We start from the raw sequence: 23,386 nt of genomic DNA on the forward strand, positions 1-23,386 counted from the left end.
AACAGTAAAAAACCATGTGCCACCTCAGCAATTTATTTTAGAGAAATATGAAACTTTGATTCAGCTTCTAAATAAATATGAAACTTTGGCTCCATTTATATGTAATTTTCCCTAATTTTTAACATTACAGTAGCACTCTAAAATTGTTGGTTCATTTTGAATAAAAGTTCACACCGTTCATTCATGGCAGCATGTTTATCTCTATTCCAGCCCATCTTTTTTATTTAATGCATTTATTATGAGTTGGATCTTATCTCCACCATTCAATTTCGAGTTATCCAAAAGTTAGAAAGGAAAATACAAATAGTAGTGTCACTGTCTTAAATTTTAGTTCCTGTTATCTCATGATCTAATTAACACGATATTTATGAAAGAAATTCCAAATAAACTGAGGGGATAAGAGAAGGAGTGAGATTAAATGCCAAACAGAATCACTATTATTTGGATATTTAACTAACAAAACAAGGATTATGAGAAAGACAAAAAAAAAAAAAAAAAAAAAATTAACGGCCATTAGCAAGCGGACTAACGGCGTTTTCCTTGCACGGACTTGGTGGCAGACTACCCTTTCTCGAAGCAGCAGCGAGCCTCTGCACGAAGCTCTCAATTCTCTGTCCATTAGTCTCCGTCACTAACCGCTTCCCGCCAAATGTCAACGACTCCACCCCTTTCTCTTTCAACACCTCCTCCTCCATTCTCCGCCCCATTTCCTCCGCCGCGTAAACGCTCGCAACCTACATATTTAACTTCCTTAGTTATTCTGCATGTGAGTAACATCTAAATAAAAACCAATCTTCATCCTTTTTAAAAAAAAAATTATAAATAAGAGAATAAAGCTGAGGATTATTTGCAAACATTCTGACGAAAAAATTGAAGTAAATTAAAATATGATAGTTTAGAAGAAAAAACATGTTTACTAAATTTACAATTAAGCTATGTTGACTAACCTGAATTCTAACGTAGTCGGCACGGTTCCAACAGAAGGCGTTCCCCAACATTTGATCTATGGTTTCAGAGACGCCGTCGAGAACAATACCGACGATTGAAGAGGTGGAACACTCGCCGTTCAGCCGGAGATTCCGGAGGGAAGGATTAGTTAACGGACCATTACCTAGTGAAAGGACCAATAGATCATCAACACCGTTGACAGAGGGGAAGTCACGTTTGTTATGCAAAACGTGAGTGACGGCAGCGGCTGTGGGGTTGTTCATGACCAGACCACCGTCAACGGCCAAACAGGAGGTTTTTCCGTCAATTGACGTGAGGCTGAATGGCTTGAACATGGACGGAGTTGCTAACGTGGCGCAACACACCTTCCAGAGTTCGAAGTCGTAGCTCTGAGACTCGGAGGCATCGGCTCGGGAGAACACGAACGGCGCACAGCTGTTGAGATCGAAGCACGGGATAAGGAGAGGCTTACACGTGTCCTTCAGCGTCAACACCTTACCGTCCTCTCTCCTCAACGCCTCCTTCAACACGTTGCAGATACTCTTGGCCGAAAAACTTCGTCGGCGGCGGAAAACACCGGTGTTCTTCATCTTGAAGAGTTCCGCCTGCTTTTCAGCTAAGAATCTAACGGCTTCTCTGGCGGTGAAGAGCGGACGTCCGTTGCCGTCGTCGACGGTAACCATTGCGGCGAGGAGAGCGCCGATTCCGGTACCAGCAACTATATCGAAGAAATCGGCGATCCTTGAGTTAGTATCGCCAGTTTTGGATCGGATCTGGTCTTCGAGATGGATCAAGGCGGCTCCGGCGACAATGCCGGTGGTTCCGCCTCCGTCGATGCTGAGAACTCTAGTCTTCTTGCCTTCGCAGTGGTAGAGCCATTTCTGCTCAAGCTTTGAGAAAATCTCCAATGTCACCTTACTAACTTCCATCTCTTTTTCTCTCACTATATTTCTAGTCTCGAGGAGTATGAGAACAAAAGGAAACTATCACTGTGTTCGTTCGTGTTGTTGATTCAATGAATTTCAACCTATACTGAACTAGGCAGATTATGAGATAAAATCCGTGAAAAAACGAAATGTCAGAGAAGCATTAATGGCGTATAGATGCTCTCTCTCTCTCCAAACCATTCACACTTTCTGCGCTTCTCTGTACTATGTGGACTCTGGAGAGTTAAAACGATGACTGTGAGAGGCTTTGGAGACTCGTTTCGTGTTTTTTTATAGATAAATAAAGCAAAGGTAATGCGTGGATGCAATTATTATTATTATGTTTTTTGTTTTACGGTGAGTCGCATTTGCAGTATAGTAAGACAAAGTACTGTATTTTTATTTTTATAATTTTTTACTACTACGTATATCTTAAGTACTTTTTTTATTTTTTTTCGCATTTACTACTTACTCAGAAGTCAGAATCTACGTGTGTAGACTGTAGATGCACGTGCAACTCCTCGTGCGATCACGGATTCCGCGAAGCGCCAATCTTGGCTTTTTAGCCGGCTTGGAGCTTGGCGGACTCATGGTAATGTTTTTCCTTTATTCTTTTATTGAAAAATAAAATTTAATACTTTGTCAAAATATAAAAAAATTATTTGTGTTACAAATACTTTGTCAAAATATAAAAAAATTATTTGTGTTACAAATAATGAAATATATCAAGACTCTTGTGTCTCACTGATATTTTTTTTACTTCTTAAAGTGAATGATGAAAGTTTAAATCTCCAAAAGAATAAACTGAACGTGTCTATGAGTTTCTTATCAATAATAATAATAATAATGGAACAAAAAGATAAAAAAGAAAAGAAATACTTTGGAGACTTCATGGATGAGATTAACCCATGTGTAACTATCCTATGGCCATTTCAATTTTTTCTTTTTTTTTTTTTTTTTTTTTTTTTTTTTTGACACCAACAAAATATCATAACATTCTTAAGGAAGAACAACAATACAGAAGCGTGGCTTACAGAAGCTCTTCTTTATGACCATTTCATCTAGATTGAGCAATTAACTTCACCATCTTTCGGCCCAACTATTAAGGATGTGACTCGCACAAGAATGATTTTTTTTTAATCGTTCCGTAATCCAAATAAATTTTAAACTATAACTAAGAGCATAATTATTTTTGAGTAGTAAAAGAAATTTAATATTGAGGTGTCAGATAAAGAGAAATTTTGATTTACAATTTTTAAAAATAGTAGTTTTTTTATTTTTTTCTTTTTCTTTTTCTTTTTCTTAATTAATACTCACACACATAAATATCTTCACTGCAAGCTTGAAACCCTGTATCTTATTTTGAAAAATAGAGGCTTGATACCGCTAGACTACTCTGTTTGAGACTTTGAGTAGAGTATAAAATGGATCAAGCTAAAGAAATTCAAGAATATTAAATTTAGGAAAGAAAAAAAAAAAAAATCAAGAAAAGGGTGGAGGTGATTTGTTTGGAAAAAAAAAAAAAAAAACATTCAAATTTGTTTGACAAGTAGTTGTTTTAGGTAGGAAAGTTGAATTTGAATTTATTTTATTGTTATTAATATTATTTAAAAAGGCAAAATAGTTACATGGAAGCTCAAAAACACATGCAGGCAATAAAATAACCTAAAAAAATAAAAACCGAGCCTGGAAAAAAAGGGAAGGGATGTGGCAACAACCGGGCAAATCAGCTGGGGTATTGCATAATGTCACATACAAACTATGAAGTAAAAAAATCTGATTTTTTTTGTGCATCAGAATGAGTCAAACCAAGGTAAATATAAATATATAGTAAGAGAGTTGGTGCCGGCTATTGCTGAATATAACCTCCAAAACGAGGCCGTGGTATATCTAAATCAACGGTTAGAAAATGGCGCTGCAACAGCCACTGACTGTGATTCTAAAACAGACTCCAACCAAAGGCTGTCATGATGCTGCTTTCCAATTAGCAGTAACCCACTTTATCCAGGGGCTTTTTTTTAGGGGCATGTAAATTTCTCTCATACTTAATAGAGTCGTATTCTCAAAGCCTTATTAAACCACATCAAACTTTTTCCAAAAGTGGTTGGGTCAAAACAATTATGTCAAGTTTAATATAATAAGAATGTTTACTACTAAACATGAAGATCATGAAGCTTCTTTATATGCTATATCTGAAAATGACCACCACCTGCATCAGATATCGGTGATAGAATTTTCATATCATCTCTTCAATGAAAAAGACAGATTAACAGTTCAATTAGAAATCTTAGTCCAACTTTAGACAAGCAGTAAATAAAAATAACAACAGTAGTTCTCATAATAATTTTTAATGGAAACTCCCAAAAGCCAATTGAGCTTGTACATGGGGATTTTGCAAACTTTTCGTAGCTTAGTGAAGGCCAGAAAATTACAGCACTCATACAAGGTCTTCCAGACCATTCCTTTTCCGTCCATATATTCCATTTTCCTCCACTTTTCATTGTTCTCAGGTGTATGCAACAAAAAACCTATATTACTCCAGCCTCCACAACGCAAGAAAAAAAAATAAAAATAAATACGGCAATTGCTCACGCACATTCGTACTCTTTCCATGTCAAAATCCAAAACAGAATAATTTTCTTTTCTTTTTTTAATTTACATTAAGACACTGGTAAAGTTCTGTTCTGATTGCGATACTTCCCATATCTTCGGGAAACCCCAGCATCTGATAATGTATCCCATACCTGCATATAATTTTGCAAAAATAATTGTCACCCTCAGCTACATGAAACTCGCACATGAGAATTAAAATTGCTACAGGGCGAACATTGGGGAATTTTCAACTCACATCCAATTTTCCTTTCGAACCTCCTATAGCCAGCAAAAAAGGATTATCCTCTGCGAAAGAAATGGAAAATACAGCTCCCTGAAGACATTTGAAACACAATTTGAAATCCACATCATATTAGCACGCATATAAATATAATGCCACTCTATCAATCTGAGTTCAAAAATCATCATTTCCCAGTAATCCAAAATATTTTGCCAAAACAAAACCGGAAGAATCACATACAGCTTTAGGATTCCTAGATGCAATACATGAAGGCTGGTTGTTTGACAAATCCCAGAGTTTCACCTGCAGCAAATGAAGAGTAGGTAATAGAGATCATACAAACATTCATAATCTGCAGGGCATATACTGAGGCCAATAAAGGGAAATGGAAAGGACATTACCGTTTTATCAGAGGATCCGGTTGCAAGAAGCTACAGAATATCATAGGGGCAAAGTTACTATAGCAAGTATATAGTTAATCATAAACAAGGCAAGCGAGATAAAGGAGAGAGATGTACATTTGGTGCCAATATGTTATAAGAGACCGTAGAAACTGCTTTGTCATGTGCATGCAGAGTGAAACTTGGCTTCAACTCAGATAATGGATCAGACTTAGCAGCTCGGATATCAAAACCATTAACCGTACCATTTTCAAGACTGACCTGAAAACACAATTAAATAATTATTATTCAGTTGTGTAAGGATTACCCAAGCAAAGAATAAATGAAAAAAAAAAAAAAATTAGATACATGGAACATATGTTCACCGTGAGAAAAAAATTACATGGTCCCAGGCTAAGAAGCACGGATATGACACGACACAGATATGACACGACACGGACACAGCGACATGGCAAATCCAAAAAAATTAGGACACGAAAAAATTACTGAGTGTTACTATTTTTCATCAACCTCACAATGAAAAAAAAAACACAAATCATAACTCATAACTAATAAACTATAAAAGAACAATGTTGCAGAGTTATAAAACCAAATAAAAAACAAGACATTAGAATAATAATTAGTATCATTTAATCATCATTGCAACTTTTCTCCAAATACAAAAACATAGACAGAAAGGACTATTAACATTCATGACTGTTAAACATTCAGGACTTTATTGTTAGCACTTAACATTCACAAAAACCTAAAGACTAGTCCCCAAAAAAGATACAAAAACAAGTCAGTGTACTATCATCTATTCCCATCCATCATCTGACCTAGGACTTTTACCATTTACAATACCAAAGACACGCGTAGCCGCGGAGTATCCGTGCCTTGTCCGAAAATTAAAAAAAAAAAAAAAAAAATTCTAGACACATTTTTTGGTGTGTTCGACACGTGTCGGGGCGTGTCCGACGCGTGTCCGTGTCCGACACGGATTCTTTGCCCATTTTGGCATGTCCGTGCTTCCTAGGTCCCAAGCCAATAACCATTTGACACATAAGCAAACGTGTAAGCTTTATTCAGCTTTTTGCTGAGGTGTCAAATGAATGGTCCGAGGCCAATCACCTTTTGACACATAAGCAAATGTGTGAGCTTTATTTATTTTTTTGCTTATGTGTCAAATGGTGATCGGCCAGAACCAATGGTCCCGGGACCATATAATAATTTCTCGTTTACCATCCTTGCAAAGAAACTTTCTTTGGCGTAGCTCAGGAGAAGGATTCAAGTCTCACTTGGTGGATTGATCAAGCATTACCAGGGTAGAGGTGGTGCAAATTGTATCTCCAATGCAAAATGTTATATTTTTATGCCAAATCTATATTTTGAGAGGAGCTACAGTGTCAAAATGCTATATTTTTGCAATTCTACTCCAATGGTGCATTTCATCCTAAATACTATTTTTTGACACAACCATCATTCCATATTTTGAGAACCCATTGGAGTGCCTTATTTTCATTTAACAACTTTTGACAATCTCAAAATATGAGAGGTCTTTTGAGAGAGCCCATTGGAGTGCCTATTCGAGTTTGAGAGGCTATTTGAGAGTTGCCATATTTGATAATACATTTGAGAATCTCAAAATACGAGAGGTCTTTTGAGAGGCCATTGGAGTGCCTTATTTTCATCAACCTGCTATATTTTGAGTTTGAGAGCCCATTGGAGATGATTAAAATATATGGGGAGGATAAGTGTCGTTACGACGAATTTGAATATTCTAAAAAAAGGAGGATTCTACGCCCAGAGAATGGGCCATTAAAGAAACTTGGCGCCCTTAATTAAGTTCCTCTTCCAGACATCATTAAGTTGATTTCATAATATAATAGATGCGAGCTTTGTACAACTGGAATGCGCAGATGCTCAGAAAAAGGAATACGTAGCCACAAGAAAGTAGATAGCGTGGAGGGGTAAAGTCATCTACTCGAAGATTAGATTTAGAAATTCCAAGGATGATCAAAGCATTTTTTCTGCAAGTCATCTCGAGGCTTTCAAAGGCATCACTACTCAAGCTGAAGCGGCTTGAAAGGCGTGGCAAGAGAGCGAGCAAGAAGGCATTCCATGTGCCAAAGCCTAAACCTCAGATGAATCCATATCCACACCTTTTCTGCACCTTGTCGTTATGCCCTATTTCAAGAGGGGGCTCCCTCATGATCAACTGAGTCTTCTGCCTCTTGCACATATAGCACTAGCGTAAAATAATTTTACCTTTTAAATTTTTTATCGAATCTTTCTATGTACAGATGACCACATAAAAACTCCACCCTAGAATGGGCCCAAGAGAACCATATACATTTCCAAGGTTAAACAACAATCCATAGCTCCTTCCATAGCCTTGTAAAAAGACTTGGTTTAAACCTCCTTGAGCTCACTTAATATTCCTCCTCCTAGCTATCCACTTTGTTCAAAAATTCTATCAACTCAAACACTTCCTCTTAATTGCCTTCAAGGATAACTCTAATAAGCCAATGGAAATGTCGGCACCTGTTACGAAGACTGTTTCGCAATTAAACAAAGGGCGTTTTACAAACCACACTGCCCAGCGTGGAAGAGGTAAGAAAGGCAGGTTCAACCTGTTTGCAGTCACTGTATCAAAACTGGTCACACAGTTGATCAGTGTTGGGTTCTTCACCCTCAGTAGATCTACACGGTAATATATGCTATTTCGTTCAACAGGCTTAGAATGCCATAAATACGGCTACTAAATTCAGGTTCAAATGGTGATTATCTTAGGGAGCGAATGGGACTAAGGGCAAAGTCCAGCAAGTGAAAACTACTCCAGTCGAAGTCTCATCACTCGGGTTACCAAATGGATCTTGGACAATCAACCTTCTTGTCCCATTTGGTCATGCGGCTAATTTATACTCCCTCTTGATAGTATGACACCGGTTAGGGTTGAGACGAACTACTAATACTGTCCTCAACGCTTCTTCTGTTATTAGTTTATTTCTATAGACGCACTCCTTCGTAATACGTCAAGAGTCCATTGATGAGAAGGGGCGAGGTCACAAGGCAAGTGAACAATGCCTCTATATCTACCACATTCAACCGGATCTTGAACTGGTTTGAACTGGAGGAAAGCGAGTATGACTTGAGCAGAACATCCTGTTCTGCTTCTACTAGGAGCTCTCATATTTCTTTAATAAACAAGAGTTCTGTCTTTCTGATTGTAGACAACCCTAGTTGCTTGTTTGGGATGTCTGGTGTAGAGGGAAATTCGCCTTCTTCTCCAGCACCGACAGGGGTTCCTTCTATTTGAGTCAACTGAGGAATGTGGCCTCCTACTTATCAAAAAAAAATAAATAGAATGTGGCCTCCCACTGGACTACTCCAGGGCTCTATTGCTTCCTGCACCCCTAATAAAGGACTCGACATCCAGAAGGGTCAAAAGAGGGGAGGATTCTCCGCAATGAAAGAGATGGATCAGCAATCCTATTTAATATGATTATCTCTAAGCCAATCAAGGTTGGACAGTGCTGCTCTTTCTATAGATACTAAAGAAGCCCCCATTTATTACATAATTTTCTACTAATAGATCTGAACTTGAGCTTTTGGAATCAAGTTACAACTCTGTTGACTCAATGGGGCAGGAATAATCGATTGATTTAAGAGAACTACTATCATCGAAACAACCAACCATGTCTCATATATTAAGCTAACACTTTTCTTTCTTCAGCGCGGAGTCTTTTACCTTGCCAAAAGGCAGGCTTTCTTGTAAATAATACAAGCTGCTCACAGATCCTTTATGCCTAGATCGAAGCATCTGGTCACACCTATCCACTCTACTACGTCAAAGGAATGACAGAACCCACTCTTTCTCGATGCTGATCTGAAATCTGACTCTATCATCACAACCTCCAGATTTGAATAAAAAGGTACCCGCAGGCTGTAAAGCCCCGAGTCTGAGGCGAAGGGGGCACCCTTCCATGACGCTAACGTTAACCTTCTTTTTTCTATACATGCCATCAGCTGGTTCAAATGGAAATTCTCTTAGGGGAGGAACTCAAAACTTGAAATGGATCCTGGAAAGGCAGGGCAAGCTGCCAGCAAGGCTAGATGTCTCAGTTGTTCCATCCGTTGTTCCAGTTCCCTTCATCAATAAAGGCTCGATTTCTCGTCTTGAAGACTTCAAGCATTGTATTGAGGAATTGGAAAGAGGACAAGTGATTGCCTGAACGATGGATTTGCGAGCTCTAACTGAGCTGGATCCTGGCTCAGAAGCAAGGAAAGGATAGCACTAGAGGAACACATGAAATATCTCCACCTTGCTCTTTCCTGTCACGGACATTAGCTGGAACTGAGCTATGAGTTCCATAGTGATTCTAAATATTCTAATAACAGAGGATCTGTAGATACAATCCAGACAAATACCCCACAGAGAGGGAGAAAGCAGGCTTATCAATATGGGGAGCAGGGGATCTTGCAATTAGCCCAGACCTGAAGTCATCAGCCAGTCAAGAGCTCTTTTCCAGGGTCAAAGAAATTCATTTGAAGATTGACACTGGTATCCTGATAATTGGCCAGGAATAGAGGTTCTTTCTGGAGTTGCCGGTACTCCTATTAACGAAATTCCTAACTATGTGCCCACTTACGAAGGGTAGGAACGGTCTGTCAAGTGAATCGAACAATGTGACGGCGAAACCCCAAGATACTCTTTGAACCTTGTCAAAGGACCGGCTCAGGGCGTTAGTCAGTCATGGCATCAACACCGACTGAAACATCACCAACAACATCCCCGTCCATAGATAGAAAAAAAAAAAAGAAAAAAAAAAAGAAGAAGATGAGATTTGGCAAGAAGATGTTAAGGCCGCTGTCATCCCAATTCAGCTATTGTTCCATTTCATTGGTGAGGTAACCATCTACTCTTTATGTGGACCTTTCCACTGGCCTTTGAACAAGGCATATGTCAGAATCATAAAAGAAAAAAGCTAGCTAGAGAGCTTTTTCAACCAAATATAAAGCAAGAGCTGATAGAACTGCTCTCGAGACCACAGAGCAGAACCAAGTCTCAGTCGCTCCCAAAGTTTCAGTTGTTCTCCCGTTTGAACGATTTTCACCTATATATTAATATATTTCACACGCTACGCTAGCTAAGTCATTTCTTGTGCCAAGCTCTCCAGCCGTCTCTCTAATCCACTCTGCCATTTCCATTGTTGAGGTCTCGGTTGACGCATCTTTCCTTGCTATATCAGATGGATAGTGGACTCACCTCCACTCCGTCAAAGGGGAGACCTGGCACTGCAACTAGGGATCATATGGGCAAGCAGAAGGGCAGACAAAGTGAAGATTATTTCAGATAAAATGCTGCAATGAACGTATGCTTAGGTTAGGAGCAAAAAAGGGGTTGGATATGGTTTACTCTCATAGGAGAGAGAAGATTGAATCATAAATATCGAGAAATTCTTTCGGATCCCAAAGAAATGAAATATCAAAGGGGTCAACTTTCTAATTGAATCTCTATCAAATTTGAATAGAATGAATAAGCTGGTAAGATTTCTGCCACATTGAATGAAATTGATCTCAATGCGGAAGTTGTGTACTTCCACTGGTTCGGACTTGAGCTACTGGTAGCTTCCAACAAACAGTTATGCAAGCTTCCAGCACGTGCTCTAATGGATCTATCTGTTGAAAGAAAAAAATATGAAAAAGATGGTTGTTCTTCGACCAAAAGAGATCCAGTCCGAGAAGCCAAGGGCTCTGCCCAATCAATAGTGCTGCTCGTGTAATGCCCAAGCAGCAGAGCTGGTCTGCCCCCTACCAGTAATCGTCAATCTTATGGGCATGCCCCTTACTTTACTTGGTATCTGGTCTTATTGTCATAGGAGATCTTATTTATGTCTAAATTTGTAAGAAGCATCTGCTCACTTCCCCCGTGCAACCGACTCTCGATTCCAAATCTTAGGTGGCGAAACCTGCTATTCAAAGAAAGATTGTCGAAGACTATCAACCGGACTTTGGTGATTCATCTCCCAACTTCGTCCGGATCCCTTATCTCAACCGAAACTCGGGCTAGTCCTTGGACTGAAGAAACTGAAACTGTAATGGAGTTGTAACTACTGATGCGGAATTATCATTGCAATAGTTCAAAGCCAATCCTTGAACGCAATTAAGAGGAAGTGTTTGAGTTAATAGAATTTTTGAACAAAGTGGATAGCAAGGAGGAGGAACATTAGGTGAGATCAAGGAGGTTTAAACCAATCTTTTTACAAGGCTATGGAAGGAGCTATGGATTGTTGTTAACCTAGGAAACGTATATGGCTCTCTTGGGCCCCTTCTAGGGTGGAGTTTTTATGTTGTCGTCTGTACATAGAAAGATCACGATAAAAAATTTAAAAGGTAAAATTATTTTACGCTAGTGCTGTATGTGCAAAAGGCAGGAGACTCAGTTGATCATGAGGGAGATTTGTTATTTATTGTAGGTTTATTTCAGATGTCTTGGGATGTCACAGAATTAGTGACTCAGTAGATCACGAGGGAGATTTGTTATTTATTGTAGGTTTATTTGAGATGTCTTGGGATTTCACAGAATTAGTACAAGGGGTCTTCTCAGTTGGAGAGGTTAGAGAGCTTCTAGAACAAGTAAGGAAGCATGGATTGCAGCCCCTCGTTGTTTGATGAGGTGCATTTGAGGGAAGATGAATCAGTGCTCGTATGCTTTAAGTTGAGCAACTTCTTCTTGAATTGAAGAGCATCTTTACTAAACTTGGAAGTAAGGAAAGGTGAATCCCACTTGTCAATTTTTTTGGAATTTTGAATATTCTTTTAACATATTTTATTGGTGCATTTTAGTAACATATTTTATTTCTAAAGGGGGGGGGGGGGGGGGGGGGGGCGGGGCTAGTGTCCCCGTTTCAAGAGGGCTCCAGCACTGCGTTGCTGATTTTTAAATTACAACCTTGAATATGACTGTAGATTCTGCAATAATAGATATCAAGGTCGAAACACACACCACAAATGAATACTCAGTGTGTGGATCCCATGCCAAGCATTCAACATCAGCTGCAACAGACCACTTAAATCCAGCGTGCGAAGGTATCCTTCCATCCTTCTGAAATTAAAAAATACATATTTATTTAGGATATCTTCATGGCAAGGTAGGAAACAGAAAATGAACGATGTAAAATAATAGTTGTATGATTCATAATGAATGATTAAAACAAACGAAGATCTCTATTACCATGACTACTGAATGATCGAAAGATCCACTAAGAAGAACTTGTGGCGCATGATGATTCCATGCAACTGCTTGAACCTGAGAAGAATCCATAGGAACATGACATACAATTTATAGCTTGTGGAATTTTGCTACAGCAAAACAAAAATGAAACAAACAAACATTAGAATCCTCAAAAGTCATTAACTGGTAGTATGGAACAGCCATAAATGTGTGAGTTCATGTCTTTCAGCCAAAACTAGCTTAATTATCAATGCCATGTTGTGAAGTTACCTTATTAAGCACCTTTTAAACTAACCCAAAAAAGGCATGGTTTCTTCAAAACAGAATTGGAAAAAAAAAAAAAAAGTTCAAACAGAGAGAGAGAGAGAGAGAGTGGCTGCGAGAAGTATCAAGAGTACATTTATGTAGAGGAAACCCACCAGCCTCCCCAAAAATACAGTTAGTTCCAACTGCATTTGACACGACAAGGGAAACTAGTTGCTGGATAAGGTGGAAACTCCTGCTTTCATGTTTGTGCTGCAGCTGCTTAATACTTCAGCAAACTACAGCACAAAAATCAGGCAATGGCAAAGCGGCAAAGCCGAAGATCCAAGAGAAGATCAAGGAGAAAATACCCTCTTGACATTTTCTTTCTAAAACTTTATTAATATCCACAAAAATATTTCATAAGAAAGAAGGAAGCCAACTTATAGTTAAGACCTTTGTATAATCACAAATGTGAAAAATCCACAAGACTTGCCATATAATTTGTCATTATAAGATTCTAATAAGCTTTTCACTGTCAAAATATCAGTTTAAGACTGCATTGATGCAAATAGCAACGAGACTTAAATCATGGTTATGCTTGTAATTTTATTTTTTAAGAAACCTATTTCATGATGAATCATAATTGTGGTGGCAAAACAATAATGTGTTCATAAAATGGCCATGACCAAAAATTTGGATGTTGAGATATTTGTGTGATAAGACAAAAAAAGATAAAAGTAGAAATGAATAGATAAGAGGATGTTGGAAGTAGCATACACTGAAGATAAAGTGGGAAAAAACATGGTCTGATCATGTTCAGCAAATACCTATAACATCCAATTGCAGCTTGTGGTTTGAGAGTAATGACAGTAGAAATTAATCCAAAATTAAGGGAGGCCATGATGCCAAGGAAAAAATGGTAGCATGTAGTTTAATTGAAGTTATAGCCATAGATAAAGCAAATGATGAAATAGTTATAGCGTCAGTATAACTTCATCATGATTTAACAAGGCACAGGTGATCACTCCATTGTAGTAAGGCAGCAGCACTGGAAGTCTAAACCATCACAATTTGTGACACAACATTAATGAGGTAGTGTGTTCTATTACCTAGCCATGTTTTTCAAAAGAAAGAAAAGAAAAGAAAGTCGCGCAGTAATGACATAATCCATAAATAACTTAATCGAGCCACCATTGAATATGTTTGGAGGCACTAGTAGAAGTTTTAAACATTTTTCAACAAAAAAAATATTTATATATAGAAAAGAAAAACTTCCAAATGTTTCAGTCTCATTGTGATTATGATTTCCTTTATAGGTTAGTTCTCTTTCCTTGGGCATCACCATTTTCAAATTCTCAAACGGAAACACAAGTTTTCTTTATTTGGCCAGCTACAAACCTACGATGTTTGTTCCAATTGGTTTTGCCTGATCAAGGCCAGGCCGTGATTTTTTCATTCCATTAACTATGTCATTTAGGATAAAAGGAATTATTTTTACTATTTTGTGATGAAGTTATTTCAGGAAAAGAAAAAATAAAAAAGAGAAAAAAAGGAAAATTTTGAAGAATTATTATATAAACCCCAAACCATTCTCCCCCCCCCCCCCCCCCCCCCCCCCCCCTTCCTTTAAAGTGCTAAATCATGGGTCCACCACCACCATTAGGGCAATTTGTGAGGTATGAAGCACTGATACTTCTAAAAGAGTGGTGTGCCTGTATCGTATCCGTGTTGGATACCGACACCCCTTTGATACCTGCAAATACGTATCCATAATTTTAAAATATCTTTTTTAATATTTCTAATAACCATCCGATACTCTTTGATACTTCTCAGATACTTCATAACACGTATTTAACAAACTCAAATATTAAAATGTAACTTTTCATAGAATAATATCATAGTATTATAGTTAGAAAATGTTTAAAATTTCTTTTAAAAAAACATAAAAATAAAAAAATAAAAAAAATAAAAAAACTACTAAGATATATACCATGACTCATTTAGCTCAAAATTTATTCATGAAATATAACTTATGCTCTCATCTTGTCTTTCATAATATTTTAAAAAGAAATGTTAAATAACAATATATATAACGTAAATTATTATTATTCGAATTTATCTATAGATGCATATATATTCATCTTTATACATATCTACATGTGTATTATATGTGTACATCTCAAAAATTTCTCGTATCACCGTAACCATATCGTGTCATGTCCATAACATATCTACTTTTAATTTATATATATTATATATAAAAGTTATAATGTCTATGTCCATGTTTCATAGGAGGTTAATGAAGATACAATTGAGAATTGATCCCTTAAGAAAATTATATAGCTATTTGCCTTCATTATGTTTCAATGATGGAATTACCCTCCCCATCCGGATCAGATGTCGGGCAAGAACCTCTAACATTGCCCCCCCACCCGAACTCACAAAGCCTACTTGTCCCCCTTAGTGGTGGGAGGACCACCCGGACACCACCCAGGTGGGTGCTTGGCATGACAAACATATCAAGGACTGTCGTCACTTGTAACGAACGGGCGCTTGCCATACAACCCAAAAGCTTAAACAGTTAGGCGGAGCTGCCTACCCGCCCTTATAAGACAAAGACCTTCCCCATCCGGATCCGATGTGGGACAATAACCTCTAGCAATAAGATAATAAAACATCGGCCCTCATATTAGAACAACATATGCACAGACATCCTTAGACATCATATTGTTTTAGTGAAACCAGCACCTAAAGATGTATAGTTAAAAACCCTCAAATTTGCAAAAGACAAACTGGCAAATTCTGTCCAAGTTCAAAATATGCCCCAAAAAACAATTTCTTGTTATACTATTCTAGAAATGAGTCGGACTGAGGTCTGAACTTTCGAACTGGATTCAGTCTAGTGCTTACAAACAATCCTTTGATAATTATAAATATATTCAAGAATCTTTACATTATTTTTCAACATAAATTAATATTTTTTATTTAATATATAATGAAAGATAAACCATATCAACCAAAAATAGACAATCAATTTAAGTTTGCAACCCTTAACCCAATTACAGAAGTGATAAGATTGATATGGCTTGAACATAATAAATAAACCAAACCTGATACAAACTCTATCCCAATTGTGTATTCACAATGGTATCTAGATCACTCACTGAAAGTACTAAGGAAAGGGAATACAAAAAAGATAATAATTTCCTAGACGCAGCTATAACAAGAAGATTAAGTAAAGCAAGGCTGATTTCTTGCCTTGTCCGAGTGATGCTCCATGGTGATATTACAAATTCCAGTTGACACATCCCAAATCTTGACTAGTTTGTCAGCACTAGCACTGGCAAGTATGTTCCTGTATACATTTTTTTATAGCAAAATAACAGAACAAAAATTTAGGATAAATGTTGCATTAAAATAAACGTAAATCAAACCAAAAAAAAAAAAGAATCCGAACCTGTACTCCTTGTTCCAAGCAAGACCAAGCACTGAATCGGTATGACTATCTTTTTTGTATTTGATAGATTTCTAACACAAAGCAAACATGGGAGTTGTTAAGAGAGGTTAAAAGATAAGCTTTTGTAATGTTCAAAACAACATAAAATCCTAAAATTAATGTGAGTTCACAAAGAGCCAACCAAATGTTCCTTGAAAAAAATCACTTTATTAGATAAAAATCAGGCTGAGTTATTTATTACAAAATAATAATAAATAATGAATAAACATGAAATACACATTAAATCCACCATTAATGGGTTTCACTCAGAGTTATCAGTTGAAAATCTCTGTGATTCATTACACGGGACAATATAATATAATTGTTCTTGGATGGCCAAACAGAGCTCAGTAAATGATCAAGAAAGAACATTGAGGACGTTAAATACTTGTTGGAGTAGCACTTAATACAATATAATCAAATGCAGTAGGCAAAATAGACAGATCATATTTAAAACTGCCAGAAAACATTCAAAATTTCCACATCAAATTCACTGACTATTTTTTACAAGAAACACTTTTTTGATTGAGACAAACAAAAAACCTTATTAAGAGTGTTGCAATATGTGGAATCCAAATAAAACTCGAGATTTGAGTTACAACAGATTCACTAGCTGACCTTCTTCCCTTTTTTCTTCTTCTCAGCAATGCCACCTAATACCAGAGATGGCTGGACTTCATCCATCTGACAATGGTAAAAACAATAAGAGACTTTGCAATAACTTCTCCATCAATAGCTTCATAAACCTACAGTCTACCAAATCAAGATCCAAAAACCACATACAATGTCAAGGTCCCAAATTTCGATGCCTGGATCCATTGAGCCTACAGCTATGAAGTTCCCTGCCAACATACAAAAGGCGTTTAACAAGGACAACAATAAATAAATGGAAAAGGTAACAGATACAGGTGAAAATAATAAAGACTTTTGAGTTTTGAATGAATATCAAATACTACTAGTGACAATCCATTGTGTTAACTACCATCTACTCTACAAGCTTAAGGTGTTAGAGGGTGTAACTTTAATTTTTTATATCCTCTAACACGCTCCCTCACGTGTGTCCTTTTGCTCCAACATGTGCTTTTAATTTTAATATAAGGGTAAATGTTGTTAAATGTAGGCTCTAGGCTCATACAGGTGCAACAATTGAGTCTATTGTGTGCCCAGGTGCGCCATTGACAACATTTGCACCTTTAATATGGAATATGAATATCTAAGAAGCACGGACACGGATACGGGACACGGACACGGATACGGGACACGGATACGACACGACACGGACACGGCGACACGGCAAATCCACAAAATTAGGACACGGACACGGCGAATAGTATATATATATATATCAGCATTAATAATTTAAAAAAAAAAACACTGATATGTTTAGGTTGGAATATATATATATATCACTGATATGTTAGTATATATATATATCAGCATCTTTAGGACACGGACACGGCGAATTGTGGCATCTTTAGGTTAGTATATATATAAATCAGCATCTTTAGGGTAGTACAAAACAAAAAATAGAACATATCAGCATTAAAAATTTTATAAAAAAAAAAAAAAAATTAACATATCAGCATTAAAAATTTAAAAAAAAAAAAAAAAAAAATCCAGAAAAGTGTGTCCGAGCCGTGTCTGAGCCGTGTCCGAGCTGTCCGAGCCGTGTCCGAGCTGTCGGAGCCGTGTCCAAGCCATGTCCGAAAATTAAAAAAAATAAAAAAATTCCAGACACGTTTTTTGGCGTGTCCGACACGTGTCGGGGCGTGTCCGACGCGTGTCCGTGTCCGACACGTGTTGGACACGGATTCTTCGCCCATTTTGGAGTGTCCGTGCTTCTTAGATGAATATACTTTAATAGTAATTTAATTTTTCAATTGTGCGTCTCGCTTCACTCAGGCGTGCACCTCGCCTTGCGCCTAGGCTCCAACGGACCTCTAGCGCCTATGTGCGCTTTTAATAACAATGATCAGGGTGACGGTGAGATTTGAACGCGAGACTTTTTGGCTCTGATACAATGTTAACCACCATCTACTCTAAAACCTTAAGCAGTTAGAAAGGGTGTAAATTTAATTTTTAACCCGAGAGAGAGAGAGAGAGAGAGAGAGCTAAGAAAAGGAAAACTAATAATAAACTAAGATACGATAGCTTGCCATGTTAGTTCTTCATTTCTTAGCGAAAAGCCCCACCTCTAAAAAAGGAAGAAAATAGGAGCATTTGTCGATGAACTGGAACAGCCTAACAGGATATCACCAACACTGTGAGAATTACTTCCAATTGCCAACTATTTTCACATGTGCACTTGAGCTTCTAGTGCTGGAGCCCAAATTCCTGAGCGAGGTGCCTCCTTAAGCGAGGACCTCCCCTTCCATGGACCGAATAGTAATGAAGTCATAGAAATTAACATTTGATCCAGTTGAATCTCCAAAATCAATATATCTCTGCCGTATCTTAGCCTTTCAGAATCCTAAATACAGATTTTATGTTCCAATTGTAATCACCATTCTGCAATACATTATATAATAGCTTTTGTATCTCTAAAACTAAGAATATGTTTTTTTATCGTAGATGATAGAATCAAGGTTGTTAAAATCGGGATTCTACGTAGGATTGTTGGGGCCTCCGTAGAATCGGAATCGTAGAATCGTATCGAGAAACATAAGATTCTACCAAACTAGCAGAAAAACATTTCAAACTAACTCGTATCTCTAAAATATAGCAAGAATAAGTCCAAAACACAGTAAATGTAAAAATGTAACACTTCAACTATAATATATAAGAGAATATAGTGCTACTAATATATCCAAATAATTCAACTAATCAAGTTTAAACTTTCAACATCAATTCAATTAGATATGAATTATTACTTATTAGATGCTAGTGCTACTAACTATATGAATTATTTAATTATGAACATAAACATTATACACTGAACAAAATTAACAAATTTATATCCAAAAACAAATATAGAACAGATTAACAAATTAAGGAACAACTGAAGAAGAAATATCCATGCATAAATTAAATTAGGAACAACTAAACAAGAAACCAAGAACATAAATCAATTAATCAAATGCCCATGCATGCTGCATATCAAAACCCTAAGAAACCAATTAATGAAATACCCAAAAAAAAAAAAAAAAACAAAGAACACACATTTTCTCATCTTTATATTTAATGTTTTGGGGGCCAAGACCGTTGGGCTTTCTTAATAAAAGAGTTCAACCCATCAAAACAATATATCAGCCCATAAAAAGGGCCAAACAAGGCACAAAATAAAATCATATATAACGGTAGAATCTTACGATTCTACGATTCTACCAAAAGGAGCGATTTTCATGCGGTTTAATTGTTTTGGGGGTCTAGGATCGTAGAATTGTGCGATTCTACGACCTAGAGTCGCGATTTTAAAAACCTTGGATAGAACCACATCAAATTTAAAAATCATCTGAACTGTCGGCAGAGAAGGCAATAAAAAGCATAAAACAAACAAAAAAAGACAAAGGTTGCGCCTAGTCTTGAAAAAAGTGGATATGCTTTATTTTTGTTAAGTAAAAGAAACTGGATATGCATCTCTCATTAGTCCCACATTCGCCATGCACTTAAGGAAAGGTGAAACTAAGTACATGTGCTTGCACATAAATAGTTTTCAACCAAAAAACTAAATGAAGCCACACCTTTTTCTCCGCCTTTAAGTGGGCAATCAAGCCATGCTGTGCATAAGGGAAATGCTGGAATGATGATATCATGGTGAACATACATATTTGAATCACCATCAGCGTCCTCATAAATCCAAACCTGCTTGTAAACATTGAGCTTACCAGTGAGTTGGCTGGCTAAAATGAGAGTATTTTTTTTTTTTTTGGAGAGGTGGGGGAGGAGCATATTTTCTCTATTACATACCTCGAGATGACTGACATCATCCTCATTCCGTGCACAAACTATGACAGCATCCTCAGCTTTTATGGTCATGTCCTCGAGTTCTTCCGAGTCATCATCCTGAATAAACCAAAAAATAATATAATAAGAAAAAGAACAGAGTAAAATTAACACAACACTAGCACAAAAGTGATGAGACAAAACCATCAAATACAAAGGCAGCCAAACTTACATCCTTATCCTTCAAATATGGGTCCATGTCATTACTAGGGTAGTAAGTATCCCCAAGCCCCGCGTTGAACAGCTCGATGCCTGAGGTCAACCAGGAAGAGATGCATTCTTGCTTAAAAATCCAATATGGCATTTTCCACATGAAAATAACAATAACAGGTTCTGAATATAAACCTTCAAATATATATATATATATATATACGCACGAGAGACTAATACTAAAATATTTATGGAATTCTTTAAGGTTAAACCAGGTCTTTAGGTAAACATAATCATAGTAATATGATTCTTCAATTTAAGTATCAAATAGGGAGCTAAGGTGAGAAAATTAAGGAAAGAAAAAGTGAGCACAGGAAGATAGCAATACCATCATCCTCTTCATCATAATGTTCCATGTCTAGTTCTCGCAAACCATCAGTTATGTTCTCGAAGTTCGTCTCATTAGTTGTATTCTTGGAAGCCTTTCCAAGTGCATCTGCTGCTGCTAAAGCATGGGCAACTTCATCAACCTGCTTGGCAGCATCAACATTCATAGACTCGTCATCATCCTCACTCTCATTATCCCTACTGCCAAAAACAAAAATAAACAAAAAAAGTACAAAAATGAGAAGAAACTCAATCGAATTAAAAGATTACATAAAAAATAGTTATTTTGATGTCAATTAGCCTTTTATTCTTTGTCCTTCATATGAATCCAAAAAAAACATATTCCAATAGCAGTAAGAGCCATTTTGTAAAGCATCCAGTTGTGACAGTTTTATGTTCAAGTATATAGTTGTCAATCCAAAAATCCTTTTGACTCCTTGTTGAGCTCTTCCGTATGGTCATTTCTCTTTTACTACCTTTGTTTCCCCTTCACAAAAATGTTAAAATGCTAAGAGAAAAACAAGATGCTGGTACTATAATTGCTACATGCGAGAGCAACAACAAATCACATGTAAAATCGTTAGATTTAATTTACATAACATCTTCACAAGATGTGTTATATGCCAGGCTCAATTCACCATGACGAAGATAATCAACCAATTAACCAGAAGAAAAAGCTATATAAAAGTCTTACAGTTCTTCAAAATCACCGCTCTTCAATATCTCTTCAATCTCCTCTTTTGAAGGAGGCTCAGCCACAGCTGGAACAGACTTTGAGACCCCTTTGGGCACCCAAGAAATAGCTGCTATCATTCTTTAGACAAACGTTCTATCAACAGACAAGAAATGAAGCATTACGATGGGTTAGTTGAAAACTCCCATAAATATACATAAACTTCAAAAAATAAGAAAAAACAATACTTGCATTTCGATTTAAACAAAAAACCTCAATCCCGTGATAAAACCAAATTTCACTAACTTTTAAGGCAGATTTACAATGCAAAAGTAACTGAATATATAAGTCCTACTATTATGTCCTGAAATGACCCTTTAGGAAGGAACAGTAAGCTAGTTGCCTGTACTAGCATGGCATGACTAAACTCCTCTTGGATTCAGATAACTCATTATACTCTCTATTGAACCCACTATACTCTCCTTGCAAGGCGAATATTTAGTTGTGGACCATATGGCGGGCTTTTGGTGAATCTGAATAGCTACATTCATCGAAACATATGTTTCTTAGCATAATTTTCTTCCCTTTTTTCTTAAAAATAATAGGTGTCTTTTTTCTATTTTCTGCATATTTGAACAAGCACGTATACATACTTATATCCATACACACAACACACAAGTACACATGATACAAGTACACATGATCGAGAGAGAGACTGACAAACAGTTAAGATTGTGTACTAAACTCCTTCGATATATTTTGGTATCCAAAGATTTCGATTCTTTCTTCGTGTCTCGAGCTTTACAACTCTTATTGCTTTTCCACGTAACTTGGCAGTAATGGCCGACCTTATTTTGAACTCTCCCCTCTCTCGTGATTGTGAGTCCAACACAAATGAGACTACATAATGACTGAAGAAAACTAAGAGACTTTCGGTCCATGAAAATTACAGCAGCTGGTGTTGGCCTCATGGCGACACCACCACCACCACCTCACTGCTTATTTCCGATCCTATTTAGAACATGGGCATATTTTGATTATTGGGTAAATTAACTCGGACACTATTATTGTTAACCATTTTAACACACTCACATAACATAAGGCAAAACAAACACCAACAGGACCCTGAATGAAGGCGAGCAAAACAGAGTGCTTCTTCAATCGAAATTCAAAACCATTAAGAGATATAATCAAACGATAGAATTGAATACCATCAAAAGTGGAAAAAAAAAAACACAAATCGATAGCCACAAGGAAACAATTCAGATAAACCTAGGGTTTTGAAGAATAGGAACAGCATGTGTTTCGAGATAGATAGATAACCCACCTGACCCGTTGGATTAACGAATATCAAACACTAGAAAATCAAACCCTAATCGTTAATCTCCCGCCGCCTGGTGATGTCAATGCTAAGCAGAGTGGAGTCAGCAACTGGATTTAATAAAAAATTTAAACAAAGAAAGTCAAGAACTACAATTGCTGGAGAAAAAGTAAATATATCTTGGCATGTGTGTAGAAGAGGAAGTAGCGTAGTATATTGTTGCCAGTTTTGGGAAGTACAGATACCGGAATGTAGGAGAAAGAAGATTTATCAAAGAGAGAGAGTAACGGTAGTGGTGGCGGTGGGAGTGGTGGTCATGGGGGTGGGCTGATGATTGTTCTCGATGTGGAGAGTAGAGCTATTGGGCTTCCATGAGCGGAAACCATGGATTAAAATTGATCCATGAACGGGGTGTCCAACATGCAGTTCTTGCTCAAGCCCATTTCGTGTTGGTGTGATTGGAGCAAGCTTATTTATGCTGGATTCATAGGTTGGCAAATGGAGTGACTTTTATAATAAGGGCTAAAATCATAAAAGTTCCACTACCATTAATTTTTTATCATAAAACTCTAACGTGTTTGTAAAAACCTAATATTATTATAAAGTTGACATAATTGTTAATGACTTGTTAAATGACTAAATTACTTTTATGATATAACACTTTATTTAAAAAAACATAAATCAATATTTTACAAATTACAAAATTACCCTCAGACAAAAACATAAATATTATAATTTAGTTCAAGTCAATTTATGAATATTACATATTTATTAAATTATAATTTAGTTCATTTAATTTAAATAAAAAAATCTTTTGTAGAATTCACAATTTGGTAAACAAAAAACT

At 36.8% G+C, this 23,386-nt stretch overlaps 2 protein-coding genes across 2 annotated transcripts; both read right to left on the reverse strand.

Annotated features, from left to right (window-relative positions):
* Nucleotides 1-389: 389 nt before the first annotated feature.
* Nucleotides 390-2,471, reverse strand: LOC132268949 (probable inactive patatin-like protein 9). Its single transcript, XM_059769885.1, has 2 exons — nucleotides 948-2,471; nucleotides 390-734 (listed from the first exon to the last, which is right to left on the reverse strand). The coding sequence occupies exons 1-2, from the start codon at nucleotides 1,875-1,877 to the stop codon at nucleotides 504-506; spliced, it is 1,161 nt and encodes a 386-aa protein (XP_059625868.1). The 5' UTR covers nucleotides 1,878-2,471; the 3' UTR covers nucleotides 390-503.
* A 1,717-nt stretch (nucleotides 2,472-4,188) lies between these two features.
* Nucleotides 4,189-22,980, reverse strand: LOC132268950 (uncharacterized WD repeat-containing protein C17D11.16-like). Its single transcript, XM_059769886.1, has 17 exons — nucleotides 22,546-22,980; nucleotides 21,240-21,374; nucleotides 20,547-20,746; nucleotides 20,181-20,260; nucleotides 19,973-20,068; nucleotides 19,747-19,867; nucleotides 16,850-16,908; nucleotides 16,685-16,750; nucleotides 16,028-16,098; nucleotides 15,829-15,925; nucleotides 12,325-12,399; nucleotides 12,097-12,195; nucleotides 5,226-5,369; nucleotides 5,109-5,138; nucleotides 4,948-5,010; nucleotides 4,723-4,800; nucleotides 4,189-4,618 (listed from the first exon to the last, which is right to left on the reverse strand). Exons 2-17 carry the CDS (start codon nucleotides 21,356-21,358, stop codon nucleotides 4,535-4,537), a joined length of 1,482 nt encoding a protein of 493 aa, XP_059625869.1. The 5' UTR covers nucleotides 21,359-21,374; nucleotides 22,546-22,980; the 3' UTR covers nucleotides 4,189-4,534.
* Nucleotides 22,981-23,386: the final 406 nt, after the last annotated feature.

This window comes from Cornus florida, unplaced genomic scaffold (genome assembly GCF_030987335.1).
Source record: "Cornus florida cultivar Cherokee Brave unplaced genomic scaffold, ASM3098733v1 CherokeeBrave_3.0.0_Hap2_Chr08, whole genome shotgun sequence".
NCBI lineage: Eukaryota > Viridiplantae > Streptophyta > Magnoliopsida > Cornales > Cornaceae > Cornus > Cornus florida.

Bases quoted from the DNA above. Each gene is read 5' to 3' on its own strand.
- LOC132268949 (XM_059769885.1), bottom strand. From the start codon at position 1,877: ATGGAAGTTAGTAAGGTGACATTGGAGATTTTCTCAAAGCTTGAGCAG. The intron at 735-947 runs GTTAGTCAACAT...TTAAATATGTAG, and splicing joins CCGACTACGTTAGAATTCAG to GTTGCGAGCGTTTACGCGGC.
- LOC132268950 (XM_059769886.1), bottom strand. From the start codon at position 21,358: ATGATAGCAGCTATTTCTTGGGTGCCCAAAGGGGTCTCAAAGTCTGTT. The intron at 16,909-19,746 runs GTGTGGCTTCAT...GTATGTTGGCAG, and splicing joins ACTTAAAGGCGGAGAAAAAG to GGAACTTCATAGCTGTAGGC. The intron at 12,196-12,324 runs GTAATAGAGATC...TTTTAATTTCAG, and splicing joins TCGATCATTCAGTAGTCATG to AAGGATGGAAGGATACCTTC.